At 35.3% G+C, this 26,623-nt stretch overlaps 2 protein-coding genes and 1 non-coding gene across 4 annotated transcripts in view; all 3 read left to right on the forward strand.

The window, feature by feature from the left end:
* The window catches only part of LOC127789991 (uncharacterized), a 33,422-nt gene extending 18,579 nt beyond the window's left edge, over positions 1-14,843 (forward strand). Inside the window, exons 4-11 of the mRNA XM_052319179.1 lie at positions 3,465-3,617; positions 3,763-4,001; positions 4,110-4,179; positions 7,173-7,379; positions 12,176-12,414; positions 13,331-13,409; positions 13,491-13,631; positions 14,305-14,843. Coding sequence (XP_052175139.1) covers positions 3,465-3,617; positions 3,763-4,001; positions 4,110-4,179; positions 7,173-7,379; positions 12,176-12,414; positions 13,331-13,409; positions 13,491-13,631; positions 14,305-14,469 — 1,293 coding nt within the window. The 3' untranslated portion in view covers positions 14,470-14,843. The remainder of the gene's footprint in view (positions 1-3,464; positions 3,618-3,762; positions 4,002-4,109; positions 4,180-7,172; positions 7,380-12,175; positions 12,415-13,330; positions 13,410-13,490; positions 13,632-14,304) is intronic.
* A 3,065-nt stretch (positions 14,844-17,908) lies between these two features.
* TRNAT-UGU (transfer RNA threonine (anticodon UGU)) lies at positions 17,909-17,980 on the forward strand. The gene has a single exon. It is a non-coding gene; the product is annotated as a tRNA-Thr (tRNA).
* A 323-nt stretch (positions 17,981-18,303) lies between these two features.
* LOC127790500 (uncharacterized) lies at positions 18,304-24,609 on the forward strand. 2 transcript variants are annotated; one of them, XR_008020786.1, is made up of 9 exons: positions 18,304-19,953; positions 21,584-22,276; positions 22,356-22,483; positions 22,575-22,935; positions 23,069-23,155; positions 23,241-23,468; positions 23,553-23,637; positions 23,709-24,184; positions 24,260-24,609. XR_008020786.1 is itself a non-coding variant. In XM_052320043.1 (9 exons), the coding sequence occupies exons 3-4, from the start codon at positions 21,593-21,595 to the stop codon at positions 22,809-22,811; spliced, it is 1,140 nt and encodes a 379-aa protein (XP_052176003.1). In that variant the 5' UTR covers positions 18,304-18,860; positions 19,599-19,953; positions 21,584-21,592; the 3' UTR covers positions 22,812-22,935; positions 23,069-23,155; positions 23,241-23,468; positions 23,553-23,637; positions 23,709-24,184; positions 24,260-24,609. The 2 variants fall into 2 exon arrangements, 1 of the variants encoding a protein (XP_052176003.1); XM_052320043.1 differs by having other exon boundaries at positions 18,304-18,860; positions 19,599-19,953; positions 22,356-22,935.
* The last annotated feature ends 2,014 nt before the right edge of the window (positions 24,610-26,623 follow it).

Raw genomic sequence — 26,623 nt, forward strand, 5'->3', positions numbered from 1 at the left:
TATGCCCTTTGGCCTATCCAATGCTCTTAATACCTTCACGAGACTTATGACACAAGTACCCAATCTCAACCACCTCAAACAAGTTTTCCTAACTCTTCGGGTAGCCAAATTATATGTTAACCTTAAGAAGTGTTCCTTTCTACCACCTTATATACTCTTCTTAGGCTTCATTATTTTTGCCCAGGTGTATTTGTTGATTTTGAGAAAGTTCGAGCTATTAGAGAGTGGCTTGAACCAAAGACAATTTTGAAATTCACTTCTGCCTTTTGTCCCCAGCCTAATGGACAAATTGAAGTTGTGAATCATAATTTGGGAGACTTGCTTAGGTGTCTTGTGGGAGAGAAGCCTGGTAATTGAGACTTGGTTTTGCTAATTGTTGAATTTGCTTATAATAACTCAGTTAATAGGTCTGTTGGTAAAAGTTCTTTTGTGATTGTTCATGGTTAGTCCCCTCACACCCTATTGATGATTGATCTTGTACTCTTACCCATGGATGCCAAAATTTTTGAGTTTGCTGAAAATTTTGCCCAACACATCCATGCTCAAATTAGAATGAATAATGCTGACTATAACCTTGTTGCTTGTGTACATTGTAGGGCTTGAGAATTTAACAAAGGTGATTATGTCATTGTCCGTATTTTCCCTTATCACTTCCCTAAACATTCCTTCAAGAAATTGCATAATTGAGTTAGTCCCTTTCCTATTGTCCGCCTATTCTATTCCGCAAGTGGACAGATCGTGACAAGTAATATAGTGATGAATAGAGTGTCGTACCCACGAGGACTAACTTTTAATGTTTACTCTAACTGATTTAACCTTAATCTAACACACACATTGATATAGCTATTAACAATGATTTCAATTGCAATGAAAACTAATTTACTAATAAAAGATGCAATTAAAACAATTTCTTTGATTCAAAAACTCACAAGGATAAGGCACTAGGGTTTGTGAATCCACCGTCGTCCTTCTATGATTCAATTGTTCATTACTCGGATCTTGTTATATCTATTATAGGATCCTACGTTGTTTGTTACCATGTCTAATCCATATTGAATCTCTTGTAAGCAATACAAATCACAAATACGCTTCAATGGTGATGAGACATCAAAACGACATTATGAATATAACAAACAATCAACCCGAATGAACAAGAAAATAACAAACCGAGATTGAGAAAGAACACTTAGCAATGCATTCTTACAATCAAAAGAAAAAGAAAAGAGTTGGAATCCATAGCAGAGATTGAGAAAGAAAAGAAAAATACAACCTAAGAGTATAGTCTTCAAGTTGCCTTCCTTCACCTCTTCAATCTTCCGTCGGCTTCTCTTCCATCCAAAAAACTCCCAAAATCCCTCAAGAATAAGTCTTTATATAGTGTTTTTTAGGTTATTAAAGTCGTGCACAGTGAAAACTCTTGTTTCCTATTGATTCAAATGGAGATGGGCCGAAATCGTGCTTTGAATTGAAGTTCAGAACTCTATCGCGGTCCTATCACGGTATGCTTGTTGCTGCAGACCTGTGAGCTCCAGATAACAATTCCTAAAGCGGTATGCATTCCGTTGTAAGACTGTGAGCTCTAGAAACTAATTCTTATAGCGATCCTACAGTAGAATGCATACCGCTGTAGGCCACTAGATTTCTTCCTTAGCTTCTTTCTTCTTCGCCTTCCACTTTTCGCTCTTGTTCCACTTTCACTTTCTCCACCTCATTTCGAGTTGATAGCTAACCATGCCTTCAAGTTTTATTTCCACTCCTATCATGCACCGAAATGGTTTCTTTTTGTTCTATGTTCGCTTTGCATGTGATGTGTACTTATATTGATAATATTGAGCCCAAAATGAATAGCAATCATGTTCATTGAATACTTAAATGCTAAGTTTGGACAACTAAATAAGAGTGCAAAATATACTGATCACCTATCATTTGAAAACTTAGACCTAATGCTTCTTTAGTTGACTTACCTAATAATATGAATATTAGTCATGTTTTCAATGTAGAAGACGAAACTATTTATTGAGGCACATTTGAGCCTTCTCTCTTGCCTACTAGTGTTCTTGTAGGCCACCAAGTTCCTTGTATCCCACACATACTGCAACAAAAGGATGTGATTGATCTTGTGCTTGACGATGAGATTGTGGCTTCTTCCCATGGTGGTGGTTATTGACGATTTCTTATCAAATGGAAAGATCAACCAAATTTATATATTACTTAGATTACTGAAGAGGATTTTCAAGTCTTAGATCTTGAGCTCTTAGAGTGGTTCCTTCGGTCTAAATCGTTAGAGTTGAGTTCTTTTCAACTGAGGGAGAATGATGAAGATCGTAGAAACAAATATTTGAAAAATAATATTTTAGGTGTAAAAAGGGAAATTAGTATTGTTTTATTAGATAATTTATTTTTAATTTGTTTCCTAGTTTCTTTTTGATTTTTTTATTTCCTAGAATCCTAATTATGTTGGAATTATCTTTATAATCTTAATTAGATTGGGTCAAGGAATCTTAGTTGGAGTAGATTTTTATCTAATAGTTGTCTATAAATAATGCTTTAATAATGTATTGTAGGTCAGCCTTTGATGAATGATATTGATTAATAATATTTGGTTTGAGTAATTGAGATTACTTTGTTTCTTTGGTTCAAGTTTTGCATTAATATGTCTGTTTGTATCCATGTTCTGTAGTTGAAAATACATTTTGAACTTCAAAATCAATAATTCAGTGTCAAAAAATTGCTAGAATATACTAGATCTATGGATTTTTTGGTTATTGGAGAGTAGAGCATTTTCTAGTTTGTCTCTTTCTACTTTTGTGCCTTTTTTTAGATTTAAGCACTGTACCTTGAGTCTTTTAAATCTAAAAAAGAAGTTTGTATATGGAAAATCTTAATTTTAAATGCATTTTTTGTATTTGAAGTATGTGAGAAGAAGACCAATAGACAACGAATGGATGGAATGGAAGAAATTTGTAGCGAAAAAGGTAGTGGTAAAAAAAGGGTGTCCCTAGTGCATGAGGCTCTTCACTTTGTGAAGGTTGTTTTGGTACGTAGCCTTACCCTTGCTTTTTGATGGGACGAGAGTGTTTGAGGAAGATAAAAAGAGCTTGGCTGGAAACCCTTAGGCATGATACAATGATATAATGGCCTTATAGAAGATATGGCCATGGATATAAATAATTGTTGAACAAGAATTCATGTAGCTTGCCCTGCCTATTGGAATTAAGCCTTGTGATGATGATGGTAATGATTTATCTCTAGTGTTTGGTTGATCATAGAATTTTCATAGTTCTTTCTTGAATTACTGACTTTTTCTCTCCTTATGCAAGTAGCTGATTTTGTTATGGAGTGAAACATATCATTCTTTTGTGGATTCCTCTCTCTCTCTCTCTCTCTCTATATATATATATATACATATATACCTACTGTTTGGCTAATGAAAACACCTAAAGAGTTAATTTTCCTGAATGCAGAATGTGGCCAACCGCATGAATAAATGTGCTGAGCTTTTGCGACAGAGAACATCCAGTGCAGCAGTTAGTGCTTTAGAAATAATCTCTTCGGTCTTGCCTATGAGTCCTTACTCAGAAAATTTTCTTGAAATGAAGGGAGAGGCTCTTCTCATGGTGTGTTCCCTACAACTAACGAAATTTTTTAATTATTCAATCTCTTTTAATCAGTTAATGAATTTTTATTTCTTGAAGCTTTGATTTTTTATATCTGAAACTTTGTTCACAGCATTTTATCTAATTTATGGTGGCAATGTAACAGCTTCAAAGGTATGAAGAGGTAATTCAACTCTGTGAGCAGACTCTCGTTATTGCTGAAAAGAATTTTTCTATGGTAGTTGGTGATAACAACAAAGTTGATTGTGGACCCAAATACAATAACTCATCTATAAGGCTGTGGAGGTGGCGTCTGATATCTAAGTCCTACTTCCATTTGGGAAAGCTTGAGGTGGCTCTTGATTTTCTGGAGAAGCAAGAGCTATTGAGATCTTCTGAAGCAAAGTATACCTAATTTTCATCATATACAATTACAATTTCTTCCTTTATCCTACTCTAACATAGCATACTCATCTTCAGTTTGAATATGATAGTCAAATGTTTATTGTTTAGGTATGGAAGCAGTACTGAGGAATCGTCAATTCCATTTGCTGTAACAATTCGTGAACTTTTACACCACAAGGTATTTTGGAGATTCCTTTACCTCCTCTTGTCAAGGTCTGAATCATGAGGTTCAGACATGGTGTGATTCAAGACAATTGGAAATCTCTGAAATTTAATTGCTAACCAGGCAAAAAGCTTGCTGCAAAACTGATAGGAAGATAATTTGGATTCATTTGGTAAATGGTGTCATGGGAAGATGAAGGCTTTTCAATTCCCTGATTATTTTAGCTTTTGTTTATGGAAGTCCTTTACTGCACAATTATAGGAAAATGCAGCAATAGAAAGAAAGATTTGAATGATATTAGAAGTAGGAATAGAGAGAAGAAAAAAAGTAAAAACAATAATTACGAGAAAGAAGATCAGAAGATCACACAATGCCCTTTTATTCCATATTCACCAACTTGGATGAGTTGAATGCAAACCTTGAAGAAGATATTGAAATATTCATTAAAAAATAATTTCTATACCTCAAATCAGATCAACTGTGACTTAATAATCTTAATGGTAGAATTTAGAAACAGAAAAGTATCCTAACCTGGCAGCTGCTCAAGAGTTGGGACGTAATGTTGGTATTACCCACTACAACATTGTCCTACGGTGTTGCTAAAGTATTGTCGTAAAAAAACTTCAAATACATCCCAACCCTTGATTCCAAAAAAATATGAGCAACCCTAACACGGTAAAACCTAAAATTTCCATGAGCACTTCTATATTATTTTTTGATTGAGACTGAAGCACTTCAGGGCCTTAGTTTGAGGCTTTTGGATTGGTAAGTCTTTTTTAGGGTAGAAATAGTTAAATGTTCACATTTTTCCTTGAGAAAACCAACACCTTTAATTTAGAAGCTGGGCCATGGATACTGTGACCATTGTGTTTTAGGTGAGAACATGTAGAATTTTACCTGGAATGTACTTTAATTTTGCCTTGTACTAATGATTATCTCGATGTTAGAAAAATTTAAGTATCCTACCAGAGAGGCATATTCATTTTATTGTGGCAATCCTTCATATGTAGTGAATCAACTTGCTCCAATATCAACATGCTTCAATAGTAGCTAATGAAGCAGCCTTGATGATTGATGTAACTTAAGGAGCAGTAAGGTTATGGTGTTTGGTGTTTTGTGTGCTTAAGGGGAAGATCACTTTTTTTATCATAGTTTGGCAGTTTTTTTTAAACTAAGCTGAAGTTAACTGCTAAGCTGCCCCCCACCATGGAAAAAAAAAGAAAGAAATTTTGAATAGAATTGTCTAAAATATTTAGGGATGACGGGCTACAGAGGAACAACCTTTGAACCAACTACAGAATATCAAATTTGGAGGTATATGCTTCCTGAAAATAAGATAAAATGTGGAAGATTGATTAAAATTGTTAGGCATGTGAGAATAAGACTGTTAGATGCACCTGTGAGGCAAGTGGGAGAATGGAGGAATTGTAGCAAAAGAGGGAGATGGACTAAAGAAAACGTAGTGGGGAACCTTTAAACTTAACATAGGATGTAACTGGAATTTCAAACGTTTACCTCAATATGTTGCGTAATACACCAAAACTCACTGAAACATTTCAAGTCATTGTCTTGTTTTTATTATAGATTAGGAAATTTAGGAAAAATTGAAATACAGGACAGATAAATTAGAAGAGAAAAACTAGTCACTGCATATTCTCTTGTTTTGCAAATTACTTGTAGGAGTCTTTTTATACAAATATTTTAGCTAGACTCTAATTATAAGCTACTACTATAGCAGCCTACCCAGTTTTTTTTTTTTTTTTCTTTTTTTTTTCTGTAAATCTTATTTTGCAAGTCAAACTTTTAAAATCTAAGTTTTTTTATTATTCATTATCCTTAAGGTTGTTTTAAGACAGAAAGTTAACCATGTTCTACTAATGACCTCCCACATTTTGAAAACCTTGTAGCATTTTGTTTATATTATATAGTAACATTGTTTATTTGTAATTTTATTTGGTTTGAATTTATGCATATTCAAAATTGTAGGTACTTGTAGTTATAATATCAAATTATTAGACATTAAATTATTGGGAGTTGAATTTATTTATGAATTTTTACTTGCAACTTCATGTAGATGGATGTATACAACCTGGATATATTCTATTATTCAAGCATTTGTATAGATTTTCAATTGTCTGTCTCCAAATTTTTTCTAATATTTCTCAATTTGTTTACTGTTTTCCTTGTGCTTCTAAAAGATTTCCTAACCATTTCCATTTCTAAGATAATTGAAATAGTGCATAATCATCATCAACCGCACCTTATTGTAACCAAATTAGGATTGGTGACACAACATTGATAATGTCAATTGACTTCTAAAAGTCACATTGACAATACAAATCCATGCAAAAGAATAATGTGACAAAATTTTACACTAGATGCCTTTTTTGATGCAACCCTCTAGTGAGGGTATGATGAGATAAAATTCGAACACCATCTTCATATGAAATGTTTCATAAGATGGTAGTGAAATGAAGATAATTGATATGGTTATGATCCATCACATAGTTGATATGGTAAAATCAACCTATACAACATAGAAACATGACTAATAATTGAAAGAGAGCATTTAAATAATATTTTGATACTTGCTTGAAAAATAAATTCAAGCCCTCAACACTTAACTTCTAAGAGTTAACAAAATATATTTACGGTTGCGATACTGGGTAATTACTACTAAAGCTGTTCCTGGTGCTGTTAACCATTAATTGGGTTATGGGGGAGTCTGGTCTCAGTGCTTACCTAAGCTTTGGTTCATGCTTCAAAAAGAGATTGTATGAAGCTTTGGCTGATCCTCCACCCCCCCTCCCTTCTTGTACAGGGTTGAAACTTTCTTATGCAAACTATTAGAAGAAAAATAAAAACTTCTATGCCTCTACTTAATGTAGTAGTTTGTTTGTGCTTGACTTATTTCTGTTCCTATACTGCTGTTTGCCTATGACTGTAAATGTCGTAGTACAGCTTCCTGTAAGGAGTATGATAATTTTTCCCTATTGTCTTGTCTGCAGAATAAAGGGAATGAAGCCTTTCAGTGTGGAAGGCATGAAGAGGCGGTGAAACATTATACTGCTGCTGTACCAATCAGTGTTGAATCTCGGCCTTTTGCAGCTATTTGCTTTTGTAACCGTGCTGCTGCATATCAAGCTCTGGGCCAGATTACTGATGCCATCGCAGATTGCAGCCTAGCCATAGCTCTTGACAGAAGTTACACAAAGGTTTAACTTTAAAATATAAGCTATGTGGTCTTCCCTAATATTCATGAAGTAGAACTAATCTGTTAATAATCCAACACAACTCGGTAGCACAAGGACATGATAGGGACTCAACCAATTTTAAGTGATGAAAATGGACTGAGAACAGAGAGAAGAAAATAATAGGAGAGAGAAGGCTACATGCCAACACCTAGATTCTTTGGCATTTACTTCTGTTAGCCAGAGTGGGAACAAGTTGTGCCCGCAGCTATTTTGAATGAGTCCTATGATGAGATCATGTCCACGAGCGGCTATTTATCTACCCTAGCAATGTGCTTTTCTAACATAAGCAAGAGTAGGTTCAGCATATGACTAATAACTTGAGGAGGTTAGTATTGTTGCTTTCAGAAGGATTGGCTATCTCAGAATCCAATATTCTTGAAACTTAATTTGTTTCACGTAAAATAATTTCTAAATAAGACTTTCTAGGAAAAACTAATTATTGGTAACATATTATTTTTCTTGATTTTCTAGTCATTTGATAGTCTTCAGTTGAAAATTACTGGGAAATGTTTCTCCATTGTGTTTTTTGGATTTTATCGTTGATGATAGTTATTTATTTTTTGTACATACACACACATATATTTACTTGATTCTAGTTGAAGAAGGCATTTTTCATGGAAAATTGAATCAGTACCGTCCATTAGCACATCAAAGGAAAAAACATGCCTGTGCAACTGGAGAAGAGTTGAAACTGAAACAACTAGGCAGCATGCCCGAGGGATATGGTGGATGATGGCATAAAGGATGAGGAAGAATTAATGACAAAGGAATAGAAGACCAGAATTTCTATGTGTTGAAGATTTGTAGGTGAAGTCTTCTTTATTGTGTTATGAAAATATATACCAACAAGTTGACACGCGAGATGGAGGAAGAGCTATCTATATAAACTAGCTAAGGCAAGATAAAAAAACACAAAAGATTTGAGCCAGGTGGAATGCATAATAGGTGAAAATCAAAATATAAAAGTAAGCGAAGGGGTGATCAAGGAGAGTAGAAAGGAGTATTTCTCAAAATTATTTAATGAAGGTGAAGAAACAAGTATTATTTTGGGCATCTTTGTGACTTTGAGGAAGATAGGAAATATATGTTTTATAGATGTATATGTCTAAACGAAATAAAACAAGCATTGAAAAAGATTATGAATTGTAAAGCAATTGGGCAAGATAATATCCCAATAGAAAGGATGTTAGGCAAGTGGAGGAGGAGCGCTTTAGTTCCTATTTATAAGAATAAAGGAGATGTCCAAATTTGTGAAATAGAGGAATTAAGTTAATGAGTTGCACTTTGGAACTTTGGGAGAGAGTAATTAAGCAAAAGCTAAAAAAGAAACCAAGGTGTCTGAAAACCAACTTGGTTTCATGCTTGGTAGGTCAACAATGGAAGCTATGTACTTGTTAAGGTCCCTAATAAAAAGATATAATGATAAATAAAAAAAGATTCTACATATAGTATTTATAAATTAAGAAAAAGCTTATGACGAAATCTGGAGAAAAGTTTTATAGGGTTCTTAGAGAGAAAAGAAATCCAAATTTCCTATAAATGTTATTAGAGACCTGTATCATGGAGCAAAAGCATGTGTTAGAACATATGAAGAAGATATTGAGACTTTTCCAATTATAATTGGATTATTTCTAAGAGTTGTGTTATGCCCTTACCTCTTTGTTCTAGTAATTTATTAACTATCCAAGTAGTGGAGGTGCCTTAATGTCTGCTATTTTCGAAAGACATTGTCTTGGTGTATAAAACAAAAGGAAGGCTTGAATACTTAGCTCGAGATGTGGAGGAACATTTAGAATCTACAGGTTATTATAGGGTAAGCATATTGAAAAATGTTATGGTGAAACTTGGATCAATCATAAAAAAGATGGGAGAGATTAATGAGGATATTACTCATAGAACTAAGATAGGATGATTAAAATTAAGAAGTGTGTTCCATGTTTTATGTGATAGTAAGATCTCATTAAAGTTAAAAGGAAAATTTTATAACAACTATAAGTCTAACTTTGTTATAGTAGAATAGAAAATGTTGGGCACCAACATCTACAAAACATGAACATAATAGAGATGAGGATATCGTGATGAATGTGTGGCTAAACAAGAAAAGATAAAAATTAGAAATGAGATTATTCATATTAAAGTGGAGTGACTGCTATTGAAGATAAGATGCGTGAAACACAATTAAGGATTTTTGGTTACGTGAGAAGAAGACAATAGAGACCCTTGTGAGGAGAGTGGATGGTGTTGGACAATTATTAGAAAAAGAAGTAGAGAGATCAAGAAAAACTTGGTGAGAGACTCTTAGGTATGATGTGAATTATAAGTTCCTTACAAAAGATATGACCATAGGTTGAAATGATTGGCAAACTAGAATTTTACCTAGTAGGATTAAAGCTTCGTGTGTTGTTGTTGTAGTTTTGCTTGTGGATAAAAGCAAGAGAAGAATTAATGATCAAAGCAAAAAAATAATAGGAAAAAGGCATTGAAACATTTAAGTTTGGAAAGTTCGTTGAAGTTCTTTTCTTTTTTTTTTTTCAGTCTATTTTTGTTTGGTGGATAAGACAATTAGAGTTATGAATCCATGTCCACATGTATGCACTTGATCCTAAATTGAAAAGGGAATCTTGCATTGATAATTGGTACCAAAGAGGGGTATATGTTCATGGCCTAGGAAGTATGGCCACTTCAGTTTGGGTGTCAAACCCATGTTCAACATGTATCAGATACTAAAATGTCACGAACCGGTCGGTGACAAGCTGGTTACGCTCCGAATAAGAATGAGAGTAGGAAGAGAAGGATAGAAGAATGAGTCAGTAAGGGAGAGTAGAGAGAGATGAGAAGGTATGAGAGTAGGGAGAAATTCTGTTTCAGTAGATAGATGCCTTCTCCAGAGAACTTTGGAGAGGATATATGCTAGCTGGAGGTAGGGAGAGTTGGCCGTAGCAGATTCCCATCCCCAGGCGGTTACAACAACCTTTTTGTCCTATTCGCCTACCTTGCTCGTGGCCTAAACTAATTCATAACAGAAATTACAAAATAGCAATAAGGTAACATTTGGCTACTACAAAAAGAAAAAAAGATTCCCGGCTGATTCATCCCTTCACATAAAATTCCACAGACATGCTGGGATATGTGTTGGGCATGCTAAATGGCTCAAAATATTTGTGGCTCTTGGATATAGCAACATCCCTGTGTATTATATGGTTATCAAATGGACTTGAGGCCTTGTAGTTATTATACATTTTATGTGGGAGAGGCCTCATACCTTCATAAACTTCAAGGACATTCAGGTTTTAGTTTAGAGTTCTCTGAATACTTTTTCTCTAATCCAAATATTTTTTTGTGGGGGTTGGAGAAAATGTGATTAGGTTGAACGGCCAGGTTTCTTTTGAAAGCATGGCAGGAAGAATGTATATTACAATGTTAGCAGGTAGTTTATTTCATTTCATGGATAGCATGGGTGGGATAGGTGTTGCATTTCTATAGTTAAGTTCAAATCCTGGTAATGTGGGTTCTTTCAGTCAATGAGATATCTGCTGCAAGGAGATCCATCATTTTTTTTTTTCTTTCTATTCTGGTTATGGAAGTATTAGTAGAAAGATAGGTGCGGTAATGCAGGGTGTTATGTTCGGGTTTTGAGCGATGATGCACAAATATGGTGACATGAACATGATAGGAGATGCAGTAGACAACACAATCACTTCTCAGAAAGTACAGGACATAACATGGTAGGGACATGTCAAAATTGTATCTTTCCTGTATGCCATTACATTAATATTTTATTATAGAATATATCAAATATATGCAAGAGAAGATTAATTAAAACTAAAAAGGAAAATGCTAGAGAGCCAGACAGCCTTACCGACAGGCTTACAGAAAGGGGGGAAAAGGACGAAATTGCCCCCTCCTCTCATCTCCATGCTCTGGTCTCTCCTCTCGCCTCTCTCCTCTCATCTCCCTGCTCGCTCGCCTCCCATGGCCGCCGCCTCTCCTTTGCCTTCGCTCGCTGTCGCGCCTCGCCTCTGCCTTCGCTTGCCGCCGTGCCTTGCCTCGCCTCGCCTCTGTCGTCTCGCCGCCATCGCCTCGTCTCGCCGATTGTCGCCGAGATGCAGCGAGGCGTGGCGGTGAGCGAAGGCAGAGGTGAGGCGGCGACGGCCATGGGAGAGGAGGCGAGCGAGCAGGGAGATGAGAGGAGAGAGGCGAGCGAGGAGGGCAGTGGCCCACTTTGCAAATTTGCAAAGTGGGCGGGGGCAATTCCGTCATTTTTTCCCCTATTGGTAACCGCGTTGGTCACCCTCTCTGGCCCTGTAGAACGACTCAACTAAAAAAGAAACTACACTATACTATGACATACACATTAATCATGACAATCAAATTTTCATCAAAATGATAAACTATACAAAAACACAAATGATAGAAAGTATTTTTGGACTTTTTTATGTCAAAATAATAAGAAATGAATTTCCACATTTTTCATAATGGATAAGGGAAAAATTGAATCCCTTTTTTGGAAAGCTCTAGTCATAAATAAAGTTAATATTCCTGGTGCTAGAATTCTTAACATTAAAAAGTCTTTAAGGTATAAGAGATTTAGGGGTAGCAAACCCACGGCATTTTTTATGTTTTATAACAATAAGATAAAAAGTCCAAGGTATAAGAGAGTATTTTTATGTTCTTCAAATAGATTTCTGCCTAACACATCTCTCTTAGGTATTCTTCTTTGATAATTGTTCTACCTGTGTGTTCCTGTACTTATCCAGGCAGTTTCTAGAAGAGCCACTTTATATGAGACAATAAGAGACTATGAACAAGCAGCTAGTGACCTTCGGAGACTGATCTCTCTCCTTGAAAAGCAATCACAAGAAAACATTGGACAGTCTGGCACACCAGATGGACAAAATGGCAGCAAAGACAAGCAATTAAAACAAGCTCGTTCCCGTCTTTCCTTAGTGGAAGGAAAGAATAAGAAAGGAATTTCTTTGGATCATTATCTCATCTTGTAAGTCTTCTGCTTTATATTTCCTATGAAATCTTTATTTTGTAGTGGCCTTGATTTCTGTTTGAAGATTTGTTTGCAGCATAAATTTGGATTTCTTATTGGTACATCATCTAATTCTTGTCTTTGGTAGTTTCCAACCCAGCAACTGCCTTCCTCTCGCCGCCTTGCCGCGTGCTGATCGCCCTTGTATCCTCCCTCCTTCGTGGCGGAGAGGGAGGATGAGGATGCAGCGATGGTCGGCGAGGCAAAGGCGGTGAGAGGAAGACAGTTACTAGAGGGGGTCATGGGAAGGGAAGGGGAAGCAATTTTGCAAATGGGTGAGGGCCATTTTCATCATTTTGGTGTGTCTCGGTACCCCCCTCGGGCAGTGTAGAATAATCCTAAATATAAACCCTGACAATAATAAACATAAAATATAAACCCTAAAAACAGTTTAAAAAAAAGTCAGGCATGCCTAAGCCCAAGGCTGTGCTTGAGGGCCTGGTGGGCCTAGGCATGCCTGGGAGCATTCCAGGCACCAAAGGTGCGCATGCACCTAGGCGCACCTTTAATAACACTAGTTGAAAGCATAGTTACAGAACACCAAATGAGGACCAGCAAGACAGAATTGAAAATACAAATTATTGTCTGCTTGGCTTTGTGATTTATTACTTAAGGTTGAGTCTCTGCTTGTTAGATAAGACTAGTGTAGGGGAATGACCAATTGAATCTTGAGTTCTTGACAAAAGAATTGAGTAGTAGATTTGGTTGTATCATGTAGTCCTAAAAAAATTTATCTGCATCACTGGAAATGTGTATTTGTCTCTCAGCACAACATTTGATCTTGGAAGGAGTTTGTTGAATTGAGTGGAATTTACTTTCAGTGGCATATACCTGCTGACCTTCTAAGATCCTCATTCCATCATTCCAATTGCAGGGGGATCAAACCATCAGATACAACAGCTGAAATAAAAAAGGCATACCGGAAATCAGCACTGAAACATCATCCAGACAAGGTCTTTTGGAAATTTCAATTAGTTGTCATTACACTATTAACCCAATAGTTCTTCTTAATGGGTTTTTATCTATATATGTAGGTTGGTCAATTCTTGGCAAGAAGTGACAGTGGATATGATGGACAACTCTGGAGGGAAATAGGTGATGAAGTCCACAAGGATGCTGACAGACTTTTTAAGATGATTGGAGAGGCATATGCTGTACTCTCAGATGAGACCAAGGTCTGGTATTATATTAGTACTTCGTTCTATTGAATTAATTATCTTTAAATACTTAGATATATACAGACACCAAGGCCCTCCATATAGTTCCAAAATTAAAATACTTGGATCAGTATCCTCCCCATTCATGCGCTTTAATTCTTATCAGATCATATGAAACATGAACTTTAATCTGACTTCTCAGAGGTTAATACCGTAATATCTTGTAGCTGAAACCCATGAATAACAAATGGGTTGGGGAATAAAACTCTCAGGAGAAACAATGACTATAAGTAGTACAATGGTTTTATAAGTGGACAATTTACTGTTAATAGAAAAATTTTATGGATTTACAAATTAAATTCTTCTTGACTTGAAGAATGTTAATGATGCGAAAACTTCTCCGATACTTCTGCTGAAGCAGCATTTAAATGATTAGCTACAGTACTAAAACTATTTCTGCTAGGCTTGGAAGATAATATGATTAATATCCTCTTTAGCCTGGTTCAAAAATGAGTTTTGAGGCTCATCTGTGAACGGAACCTAGAAACTAGACTGTTATTATCTTTCTGCTGAAGCAATATACTCTGGATCTTCCCTTTCCAACTGACTTGAGTTCAGTCGCTCCAGCTCCCGGTTGGTTTTCATTCTGAAAGAGTTGCTAATGTGAGTTTGTGCCATCTCGTTTTTACAGAGGTCACAGTATGATCTTGAGGAGGAACTGAGGAATACCCAGAAGGAAAGCAGAGCTTCTAGGGGATTTTCCGATTTTCATAGCTCTCCATCTGAGAACGGTGCAAACAGGCGATATTCACAGAAGTTTTGGAAGACACACGGGAGCTCACAGTATCATTGGTGAGCAGCTGTAGATAGGAAGACGAATGGGTACTCTTTTTATCAATGGTGAGAACTGAGAAGCAGTGAAAAGGATATACGTACTATTTCTTGAGCCATGCATGCTCTTAGAACCTAGAAAAATCACACAAGTGATCCCACGGACTCGCCCTCGGCCTCGGGAAAAGATGGGGGTTGACTGGCCTGCAAACATTGATGGCAGGAGAGTTCTGATGGAAGTGGTGATGGTGGCCTTGTTCTTGTTTTGTTTTTGAGGATAACTTGATGAAGAAATACTAGGAGGGAATAGCTAACAGTGATTTCTTCTGTGTTTTTTTGGTTTTTTTTTTTTTCTTGTGCCAACTTCAATGGGGAATGGAAAAGCTGGCGCTTGTTAAATCGGGTTTGCAAAGTGAACTTTCCTGAAGGTACAGGTTTAATGTACAGGTTTAATGTCATGCTTGCTGTTATTAGGTTGTTAAAGACACGGCCATTTGAAATGAGTTGTCACGGGACACAGCTGTTGGATGTTGAGGGTAAAACATAAAATTTTGCTGCCAATATATATATATATATATATATATGACCGACTTAATGAAAGTCACGACTCGTGATAACTATTTGTTTTTAATTGATTGCACTTTTGTATACCATAATTTGAAGACAAAGTGAAGTGGATGATGTTTTTTTTTTTTTTTTTCTAGTGAAGTTGGTTTTACTGTTTAGCCGTTTAGGGTTTTGATCGTCGGGCTTACCATCAAATCATATATGCTTAATTAGTTTTGGTAGTCGATCAAATGCACCGTGTCTTGTTCCAACCGTCACGCACGCCCTGCTCTGAAATAAGACAAAACGTGATCTTGTGACCCTCCTTAGAAACATTCCACGGCAGTCTTAAATCGGTGCCTAAAATTTCTATATCAGATGCCACCAAGATTGGTTCCTCTTCCATACATTCTATTCTATTCTTTAGTATAGGTTCATTTTTTCACTTTAATTATTTAATTTGATGATAAAATAGAGTCGTCGTCGACGTTTAAATCTCAGGTTGAAATCTTGGCGTATGTACATATATATATATATTTTGATTTTTTTTATACTTTAATATTTTTTTTTAAAATTATTTAATTATACTCCTGATTTAAAAATATTCTAAGACATTCAAAATGAAGCGGATTGCAAAACGGTAGCTCCAATGTAACTGCTAAAATGACTGTATGACTGACTGTATCCCCCATCAATTGTGAATTGGGTTGGGATTTAAAATAAGAATATTAATTTCTTGAAAAACAGTACCAAGCTCTACCGCGTATCACTATCAAGTTTTTTTTTTGGAATGATGCTCCATCACGAACGCCCCCTCTGTTCGGCTTCACAATTTTAGTAGAGGATGTAAATCAAGAAGTCGTAGCAGCCAAGATTAGAACACTAACACACCACAAATATAAGGGTGAAATTTTTTTTTTTCATACTCGCCCTGACCTGATTATGTCCCTGCGATCGTATCACTATCAAGCTTAATTCAACTTAATCTTATTTGTATAAGTTTTATTTATTTGTTTATATTTTGCTGGGCTTTTTGTGTAAGTTTTTACTTCTTTGAAACATTAGCAAATTGGGACCCTAAATGGTGGAACATATTTTGGGACATTTCTCAATTAAATAAAAATGAAATCTAAGTCTCTGTTTGTTTGGTGAAAAATATTTTTTTTAAAAAAAAAACACTTTCTATGCAAAATAAAATACTAAAACATAAAGGAATTTAGAAAAGTGACTTCACTTTCCAAAGCTTCCAATGCCTTCTCTGCCTCTGTCCACCAAGGGTAGCCTCGCGCCGTCTATGCCAATTGGCCTCTTTCTGTCTCCATTGCACTTTATCAGCCTTTGTTTGCATTGTATTAGTCGTTGTATTTGTCGAGTTTCATCTTTGTCTAGATTTGTCTTTATATATATATATATATTTGTAAGTAAAATTAAATAAAATAAAAAAACACCATAAAGAGTCTACAACTTACACTAGAAGATACCCCAGACACAAAAACACCAAACACCCCACATCAAGACAAAATAAACTAGCAAAATATAATAAAATGAAAGAGAGAAAAAAAAACCTCATGTCGGATCCATGAGCACCAGACAAGCATCCTCAAAATCATGCTTGACTCAAACAAGAGCATTCAACTTCTTCTTTTCTTTCTTGCAGTATGACTTGGTCTTCACATGAACATAGTTTAAATAAGAATTATCATCTCTATTAGATGTAGAAACATCCTCTTCAATTGAGTCACCCTTGCCTCGATCTCAACAACCACCTCATTATTCCTATACAACACCCCCTCCATATCCTCATTTGATGGAATATCCCTATCTTCCTTCATAAGTGAACTAAATTCATTCTCAAGCAGTAATCCCATATCCTGAAAACGAGTAAAAATAGCCATAAATGCATGCTCCATGTTTACTTAGAGCATCTCTCTGTGTCATCATAATGATTGTTGTCTTCGTTCTTCTTCACCTATATTTGTTTTTATTGAGATTCGCCTCTCTCAATCTTTAGTTACATTCTCGAAGTCATATTTCATCTTAGCCGTCTAGCCTCTAGCCAACCACCGTTATTGTCTGACCCTTTGTCCGGCTCTCTCTCTCTCTCTCTCTCTCTCTCTCTATATATATATATATATATATATATTCCTCAATGTGTTTATTATGTTTTTATTTTTATTTTTATGTCATAAATTTGATGATAAAGAAAAAAAAATTATTGTAATTTTTTAAGTGCTAGTCAAATACTAAAAATTGTTTTCCAACAACATTTTCAAATTATAATCAAATAATAGAAAATACATTTTGAGAATTTATTTTTCAAAAAAATGATTTTTCTAAAAAAAAACACTTTTTTTTTTTGGAAACAAAGAGAATTTAAGAGTAAGACAACAATGTCTTCACTTGAAATTGAGTAGGTAGGTGAACTAGTTCTTGTTGTTTTTTGACTGGCGACTATCTTTTGCTCTCTAATTATAGATTTTGCTCTCTGTACTTGTAACATCTAGTCACTGTGTGACCTCTCCTTTTGCTAGAATTGAACAATTGGGATATGATGATGATAAAAGTATATATGTGGAAGATTAAGAGGGTACGTACGTTTATCCTTTCTTTTCTCTACATTTGATTTGTTGGATATCTAATACTATACTATAAAATAAATCTTCAACTTCTAGTTGATTTGTTTTCAAGATTAACTTTATTTCGTAGTTATTGCAATTATTTTAATTTTTGTGTTTATATATTTATTCATATCTATATAAAAATACAAAAATTCCTGCATTAATTGTATGACAAGCATTATTTAACAGTAATATTATACAAATGGATGGAATTACTTTCATTCTTTCATGAAAATTCTATGCTTGTTCAGTGCCATCATATTTAATTCTAGTTCTTACTACAACAAACAGGCAACCGAAGCCCCTATAGCTCAGTGGTAGAGCGTCAGTCTTGTAAACTGAAGGTCTGTAGTTCGATCCTGCATGGGGGCAGGTTGGTTATTCTAGTAAAGGGCATGTTTTTTTTTTTTTTTTTATTTCTTGGCTTTGTTCTGAAACTGTTAAATTCTATGGTTTGAAATGAACGATAGAATCATGTTTGTAATTAACTGTTCTTGTGAGAATCTAATCTATAGTTTAAAACTTTTTGATAGAATATTATTTTTAATTTTTACTGTAGAACTGAATTATTGAATTACGTATACGTTTGAACTTTGAAGTAATGCCATGCCATGCCACGCCAACAATAATGCTTCAGCCCAGCATCCTCACTGTTTTGTTTTTACATTAACATCAAAATAATTCATATTAATTGTTAGAAGTGAGTGTGTGTGGTTTTTGTCTTTATTTTTATTTTCTTTTCTTACTTGGTCCCCAAGGTGTTCTAGATTTTCTTAGCCCCCAAGGTCTTCTAGAAATACTTGGCCCCCAAGTTCTTTTAAATTAGATTGGTCTCCAAGTTTCCTTTATTGCTAAGTTTATGGGGTGCCTATATATATTGGTTGTGTTGGCTCATTTTTGCGTGTGAAGTTTTCCATTTCTCCACAAGCTTTCAAGTTGTTCTCTCTTCTCAAGTTTTGCCTCCCATCTTGAATTTTCTTCATTGAGAGCAAGCCCGTCTTGAGTTCTGCTAGCTCCGGTTGTTCGTGACTGCCGTTCACCGGAGAGGTCGTTTCATCCTGCTGAGACAGTCGTCGTAGTCTGCTTGCCGCCGGTGCATGGCGCTAACTGTCTTCAGGACAGCGCAAAACGCGACTCGACCTACTTCTGTTCCTGCCTCTTCCACGATCCAGAAGTTTGTTCCTGATTTCTTGTCGTTCCAGCTGGGAGCAGTGCTGTTCAACCATCTTCTCTTATTTGTTGTTTTAGTCTGGTAACCTCTGTTGTTGTTCATTTAATTATAAGCTCTTGTTACCGTAAATATCAGTTGTTATAATAATGGTCAAGTATATAGTATATGTTTCTTGTATCGTAGTCGGTTAGAACTACTTTCTTGTATCAAGCAAGTTATTTTTGTATTACATACGCATCTATACTCTCTATATTCCTAACATTAATTACATACGCACAAAGGGTAGTGTTGGGTTGGGTTGCAAAATTGTATCAATTCGTTGGTCAGGTAAGAAAATCCATTCTGATGACTCAAAATATAACCATTATGTTATTCTAATAACGCTTTTTGCATAAAAATTTTACAATTTTTTTTTTATATGCTTGCTTATTAGAATTCGTGAGCTATTATAGGTGTCAAGAAAATTTTATCTAACAAACACTAAAAGAAGTACTTACTTATAGAATTCTATCATTAAAAAATTATTTGTTGATTTGTTATTATTATTATTATAAAAATAACACCGAATTAGAACAAAGTCGCAATTAATAATTTGAGAAAAATAATAATAATAAAAAAATTAGATACAGATTTTACGTAAAAAACCCCCCAATGAAATCAAGATAAAAAGCCTCAGATAAGGATAGGAGAATTTACTACAGAAAAATAATAAGAGTTGTAACCTTCTCTCTAAATTATAATGAGATAATAACAATAATCTTTTCTTGAAAATAGGAGAAGACTTTCTGATATTTTTAACTCTATTTTTCTCTCTGCAAGGGATACTTAGGATGCTCAACAGATGAGCTAGGACATGTTAAAAAAACGTGTTGGTGGTGCCGCATTTCGACGAGTGCGATTTTGTTCACCCTAAAAAACGAGGGTGATGGTCACCCTCGTTATTTTTAGACTTAAAGATGACGGAGGGCAGGGCAGGCAAACATTACCGCCCAAAATTTTACCCCCCAGGTAGCCAAATATTACCGCCCCCCTTCCTTCCATCTGGGTCTCTCTCTCTCTCACTCACTCTCCCGCTCCCCAACAATAGCACCGGCGTCCTCACCAGCACACCACCGACGTCGGACCTCCGGGGTCCCCCCACTAGCGGCGTCTCTCTGTTCTCGCCCTTCTTCAGGTAAATGTTACTTTAGTTTTTTGTTTGGAAATGCTCCGACGTCTCCCTGTTCTCTTTTAACGATTTGCTTTCGTGCATCTTTGATTTTTTGACGTTGTTTCACTCGTTTTCGTGCATCTCCGAAGTCCTATTCAATATTTAAGTTTACAGTTAAGAACATTGATTCAATTGGCTTACCAGTAGAATATTACTGAATATTTAGTTTTCATGTTCATTGGAGTAATTTCTCGGAGATGGAAGCCACTGTCTTATATGTATAGCTCAAACTACTACTTATACTTTTGTCCGCTAAACTTGAACCATTATTTTCTATTTGAAAAATTTTGTGGTTATTATGATTTTTTACTCTTTCTTGAAATATGATATATGTACCCTTAAAATTTTCAATTAATATATATTTAATAGGGAATGTAATGTTACAATTAAGACTCTAACCGTATAAAACTAATGTTACAATTAATGTTGATTAGTTGTTTGCTTTTGTGTTTTTGTTTCTTTTGTAATCAAAGATGGTCTTTTTCAAAACTAATTAGAACTAATAGAACTATAATGAGAGAATAGATGGTGAGATAACAGGATCAGCAACTTTACATTTTCATACTTTCCACATTGTGAGATTCTTGATATGTTGTTAGTTACATGTTCATACTTGACATGAGAGTTTCACCAAAGCAATCCAAACTTTTCTTGAACTACAGTAATGCAGAATTCACCATAATTTTATCTACCCTCACTTGAAAACAATCTGCATTATTCTTCACAAATGGGTAAAAGAGCATGTCAATAAGAGCTACTCCAACCTTGTTATAAATGAATGACCTTATTTTTAGTTTTATCTTTTCTTGTATTGCTACACCCCTACCGTAACATCTTCTTCTCTATTACGTTTATATTTTGCACATATGGATGCTTTACTGCTCAAAATGATGTTCCATATAACATAGCTGGCCTTGTAGGCATCTTATAAAATTTTCCTTTTAGAGGGTTTCTTTATTAAAAATTTTTGACAGCAATGATAATAACGCATAATTGATGGCTAAGATTGCCGATGAGAGTTTACTTTATTAGGGTACCCTACCATCACACATATTAAGTAGATGAAAACCTAGCAAAATTTTATTGCAAGTCAATCTAGTAATGCAATGATCTTCACTCAACCCTATTGACTTATGAAAGGATATTATAGATCATAGATTTATTTTACAAACAAACAGTAAAAAGAAATGCATGGGTAAAAATGCAGACACCTACCCAAAACTTGGAAATAATGATCAATTAGTTGTTACCTATGAACTGCATAGCACTGTTAACTAAAATAAAAGTGCAACTTACTTCTAAGGATGCAGTTCATATGAAGAACACATGTGCATCATCTGTCATTATTCTATTTTTGTAATCAGGATTCACTTGCACTTTGGTATGGAACTATTCTATTTTTTTATTCATTTGTCAGTAAAATTAGAACTTACTTCTAAGGAAATAAATTCAGACCAACTTTTATCTAATAAATCCACAAGATTAGCTTATTCACTTGTGAGTTAACTATATATAATTCGTCAACTATACATATTAACTGCTTTTAAGACCTAAAATTGATGTATTTATTTATTTATTTTTTTGTGTTCTGCAGAACATAAAGATGGAGTATGTAGTTGATGTTAAAGACAGGGTACGTGGCAAAATAAGCAACCGATGTAGGATACAAATGATTCATGATGTGTATTACAGTTTAGATGCCGAACACAAAGACCTTTTTACAAAATCATGCTTTGGACACTTATTAAATGTTGCAAACATGAAAATAGCTCTGCAAATGGTTCACCAGTTGATTCTTAGGTCGGTCAAGACCTCCAAACAGAATGAAGTATGGTTCAAATTTGGGAACCAGCTTGCAAGATTTGGGCTCGAAGAGTTCACTTTAGTTACAGGCCTTAAAGCTGGAGAATTGGAATTTGAGGATGAGAGCTTAGGCCTACAATGCCATCTTTTGCAGAATCACTTCAAGAAGAATAAAGGAAAAATAACGAGAAAACAATTGTTGAGTGCGTTCCAAAAATGTAGTGATCAGCCTGACAAGTTCAAGCTGGGCCTTCTTTTAATTTTGGCATATGTTTTGTTGGCCACTGAAGAGAATACAAATTTGAACTTGTGGTGGTTTTATTTGGTTGATGATCTAGATCGATTCAACAACTACGCCAGGGGAAAGAGATCGTATAAATATACAATTGCGATATTCAAAAGTGATTTGGGGAAAAAGTTGAAGCAATGTGGAAAAAATGATCGATATCCATACAACTTTCACGGATTTCCATTTGCAATCATGGTAATGGTTTTCAAAATTCTTTTCTTGTATAATGTTCTAATTAACTTGTAAACTGTAAGAAATGTTTTCCTTTCTACAGATTTGCGCATTGGAAGCAATTCCCGGTCTTGGGGAGGAGTTTGCTCACAAACTAGAAGGTGATAGAATTCCAAGAATGTTGGGGTGGGAATTTGAGCAGCTTATGCGAGAGGGAGAAAAAGTTAACAGGTTTTTGGAATATGAAATTACAATGAGGAAGGTCAAGGTAAATTGCACATTAGTTCCTACATTGAAAGAAGCTGACGAAGAATTTTGGCAGGGAATGACCCCTCTTGATGATGTAGAAGATTCCAGAGTGGATAACAGCTTGAATGAAGATGGAGGAAAAGAGTCTAAGGAAGATGCACCATCTATTTCCATGCATCATCAGCCATGCGATCGACCATCCTCTTCTCATAATAATAATGTAACTCAGGTTGATATACAAGAAATGAAAGAACTTGAGAGGAGGCTACTACGTGTGATAACAGATCGATTTGATCAGTTAACAGGCTGATGTGATCGGATGGAGACCAAAATTGATAGGTTACTCCAGTTGGTTGAAAAAGATGGGTTTCAGTCAGAAAGAGGCAATGTTCGTGAAGATTACAAGGGCCAAGAGGAAGAACGTGTGTTTGAGGGTTGGTTTATTTTTTCGTTTCGCAAAGTCTTGAAAATAATTAAATTTTGATTGATCTCATTTCGCAGGCAAGCTCTCAAACCCTTCAACTGCCATAATTGTTTACTAACGAATGCCTCGTGTGTTGATCGCAGATTTTGAACACAATTTGGATGAGCAAGTTCCTGTTGAGTTTGTGACGCCAAATCAACCAAAGCAGCCTGCAGAAAGCTGCACTAAATGTATGTAATTTGTAAATTGAATACGAAAGCAACTATTGATGTATGAAATGATTGTCGACTGAATATTGTTTTACCCAATTTATAGGTGAAGTGGGAGAATGTTGTGCTGTTTTTGTTGAGGATGATATGGATGATAAATCACCTAAAGGAAGAGGGCATAGGAGAAAGAGGAGAGCACGTGCATTGTGTTCCCCATTCACTAATCCCTTAAGAGAAGGAAGTTGTTGAATGTGAAGGTGTTTGAACCGTTTCGAGAAGTGGATCTTGCAAAAGTCAGTGATCTCACAAAGTGGTTGGAAAAAGCTTCACCAAGGTAATGTATTCTCTTATTAACCTTCTCCTAGTGCTCTTCGGTCTTCACTGAAGTTTTGATTTTTCTATCGTCTCTATTATACAGTGACGATATGCCATTAGCAATCTGTGACGTTCGGAGGAATTTTTTTGATGATTTGCTTAATGAGAACGGGTGGCTTATTGATGACGTAAGCAGAATTTTATAAGTTTTATATGTTAATATTTGATTTCAAATTATTAATTGTGCTTTTACGTACAGCATGTGGATTCGGCATTATTTCATATAAGAGAGCGAGCAGTGAAGTATGAAAAACTCTTTCGACAAGACTGTGCCATTATGGACTCTGGATTTTGGCAATTTGTGAAGAAGGCCTACCATGAAATGGGGAATCCTGGCAGGAAAAATTTGGAGTATGAATTTGGCAAAGAGTTGGTTAATTACGTCAAAGGGGTAATTCCTAGTCTAGGAAAACCTTGGAGTATTTGTCGTCATCTTTATCTTCCATATTGTATCCCGAGATCACATTGGTTTGCAATCGAGGTCGACCTGCAAGAGCGACAAATCAACATCTTGGATAGCTTACCGAGTAGTGTACATGATGCCCAGCTTAGCAATTACATGAAGCCCGTACGGATGGTCATACCATGGCTTATGAAACTACACGTAAATGAGAACTACAACACATCAATGCTAAAGTATAAAAGGGTCAGACCACTTCCTGAACAAAACAATGGGTAAGTATTTTTAGCGAAACATTGGTTTGTGTGCGTTGATTGTTTGACTAAAAATATCTCTCAATTGCTTTGCAGATCTGATTGTGGGCTTTTTACAGTGAAGTTCATCGAATTTTCGTTAGCAGGACTAGATCTGAGTCTTGTTTAGGCTGAACATATGATGATGTGGAGGGTAAAAATGGCAGCTGAAATTTTTGCATGGCATTTTGACCCTTAGCTCAGATAGTATGGTTGAATTTCTTTTGTAAAATTGCTTCTATCATTGCTAATGTAAAATTTGTCACATTGCTAGCCTTTTTTTGCCATAACTTAGCTGTTTTATGGGCAATTTTGTGGACATATTTTTGGCACTTTGTTACATATTTATTTTGTAAAAAGCGAGAAGTAAGCTATATATATGACAATAATGGCACATAAGTCATTCTTGACGCTATCCTCGACGTGGAAAATGCATGTTTATGTATGGTACATAAGCTATATACATCATTTATTTTGTCTTATAAGTTATTTTGTAACTCATGTTTATGCATGGTTAAATGATAATGAATGCAATATCATTTGTGAAATGCATTATCTCGATTTTTGTTATGTCTATAAAATAATAATAATGCATAGTTTTTGTTGTCTCCAAAATAATAATAATAATAATTTTTTGTTATAATATTTTTATTTGTCTCTTATGATATAATATGAGGTCTCCACTGGTGAAATGACTACATTTATGCCACTTAAGCAAGATATGATCGTTACAGCAGATAAGCCGTTTTAGTTTTATTATAATGTTGTCTATGTCGTTATGCGTCAAAACACTATTAGATGGGTTCTACATTGACAAAATCAGTACATTTATTCCACTTAAGCAAAAGTTAGATGTCTTTAGGTGATGGAATCGAGTTGAAGGCTAGATATGACAATAACGGTACATAAGTCGTTTTAGTTTCACCATAACGCCGCCTATGTCATAAGAGGCCGAAATGAGTGTTCTCGAGGTCATGATCACAACTAAGCATCCAAACTCCATTTAAGATGTTATTATAACCAAATTAATATTTCTGGGGCAACAAATAATCGGAAACAACCAAGATATGACCATAACAGCAGATAAGCCGTTTTAGTTTGTAATAACGCCGTATGTGTCATTATGCATCAAAACACTATCGGATCGGTTCTACACTGAAAAAATCAGTACATTTATTCCAATTAAGCAAAATTTAGATGTTTTCAGGTGATGGAATGGAGAAGAAGGCTAGATATGACAATAACGGTACATAAGTCATTTTAGTTTCACCATAACGCCGCTTATGTCTTAAGAGGCCGAAATGAGTGTTGCCGAGATCATGATCACAACTAAGCATCCAAACTCCATTAAAGATGTTATTATAACCAAATTAATATTTTTTGGGGAAACGAATAATCGGAGACAAGGAAGATATGACCATAACAGCAGATAAGCCGTTTTAGTTTGTAATAACGCCGTATGTGTCATTATGCATCAAAACACTATCGGATCGGTTCTACACTGGAAAAATTAGTACATTTATTCCAATTAAACAAAATTTAGATGTTTTCAGGTGATGGAATGGAGAAGAAGGCTAGATATGACAATAACGGTACATAAGTCGTTTTAGTTTCACCATAACGCCGCTTATGTCTTAAGAGGCCAAAATGAGTGTTGTCGAGATCATGATCACAGCTAAGCATCCAAACTCCATTAAATATGTTATTATAACCAAATTAATATTTTTAAAGGCAACAAATAATTGGAGACAAGCAAGATATGACCATAACAGCAGATAAGCCGTTTTAGTTTATAATAACGCCATATGTGTCATTACGTGTGAAAACACTATCGGATCGATCAACGAAAAATCGGAGCCCCTTCATAAATAAAATTTTGAATTCTTTAGAAGTTAATTATGATTAATTATGTCATGACTGATGGTCTCTAAGTTTGTATACTCTTCCAAAAATGATTTTCTTAAATGTTATATGTATTTAAATGGTTTCACGGCCAATTATCATAATTTGTCGTCAAAATAAGATAATTTGTCGACAAAGTGTTCATTGTCCGAGATTTTATATGATAAAACCATCTCTATGTGTCGACAAAACTTATAAGTTAGTCGACTAAATGTCATCTATCGGTCGACCAAGCATATGTTTTCTTTTCTGTTGGTCGAAAAATAGCCTAGCATCGGTCGACCAAGTCTATATTTTGTATTCTGTTGGTCGACAGAATCCTAGCATTGGTCGACCAAACGTGCGTTTTTTATTCTGTTGGTCGACAAAGACAGCATCGGTCGACCAAGTCTATATTTTGTATTCTGTTGGTCGATAGAATCCTAGCATCGGTCGACCAAGTCTATATTTTGTATTTTGTTGGTCGACAAAGAGCCTAGCATCGGTCGACCAAGTCTATATTTTGTATTCTGTTGGTCG

The sequence above is a fragment of the Diospyros lotus genome, chromosome 14 (genome assembly GCF_014633365.1).
Source record: "Diospyros lotus cultivar Yz01 chromosome 14, ASM1463336v1, whole genome shotgun sequence".
Taxonomy (NCBI): Eukaryota; Viridiplantae; Streptophyta; class Magnoliopsida; order Ericales; family Ebenaceae; genus Diospyros; species Diospyros lotus.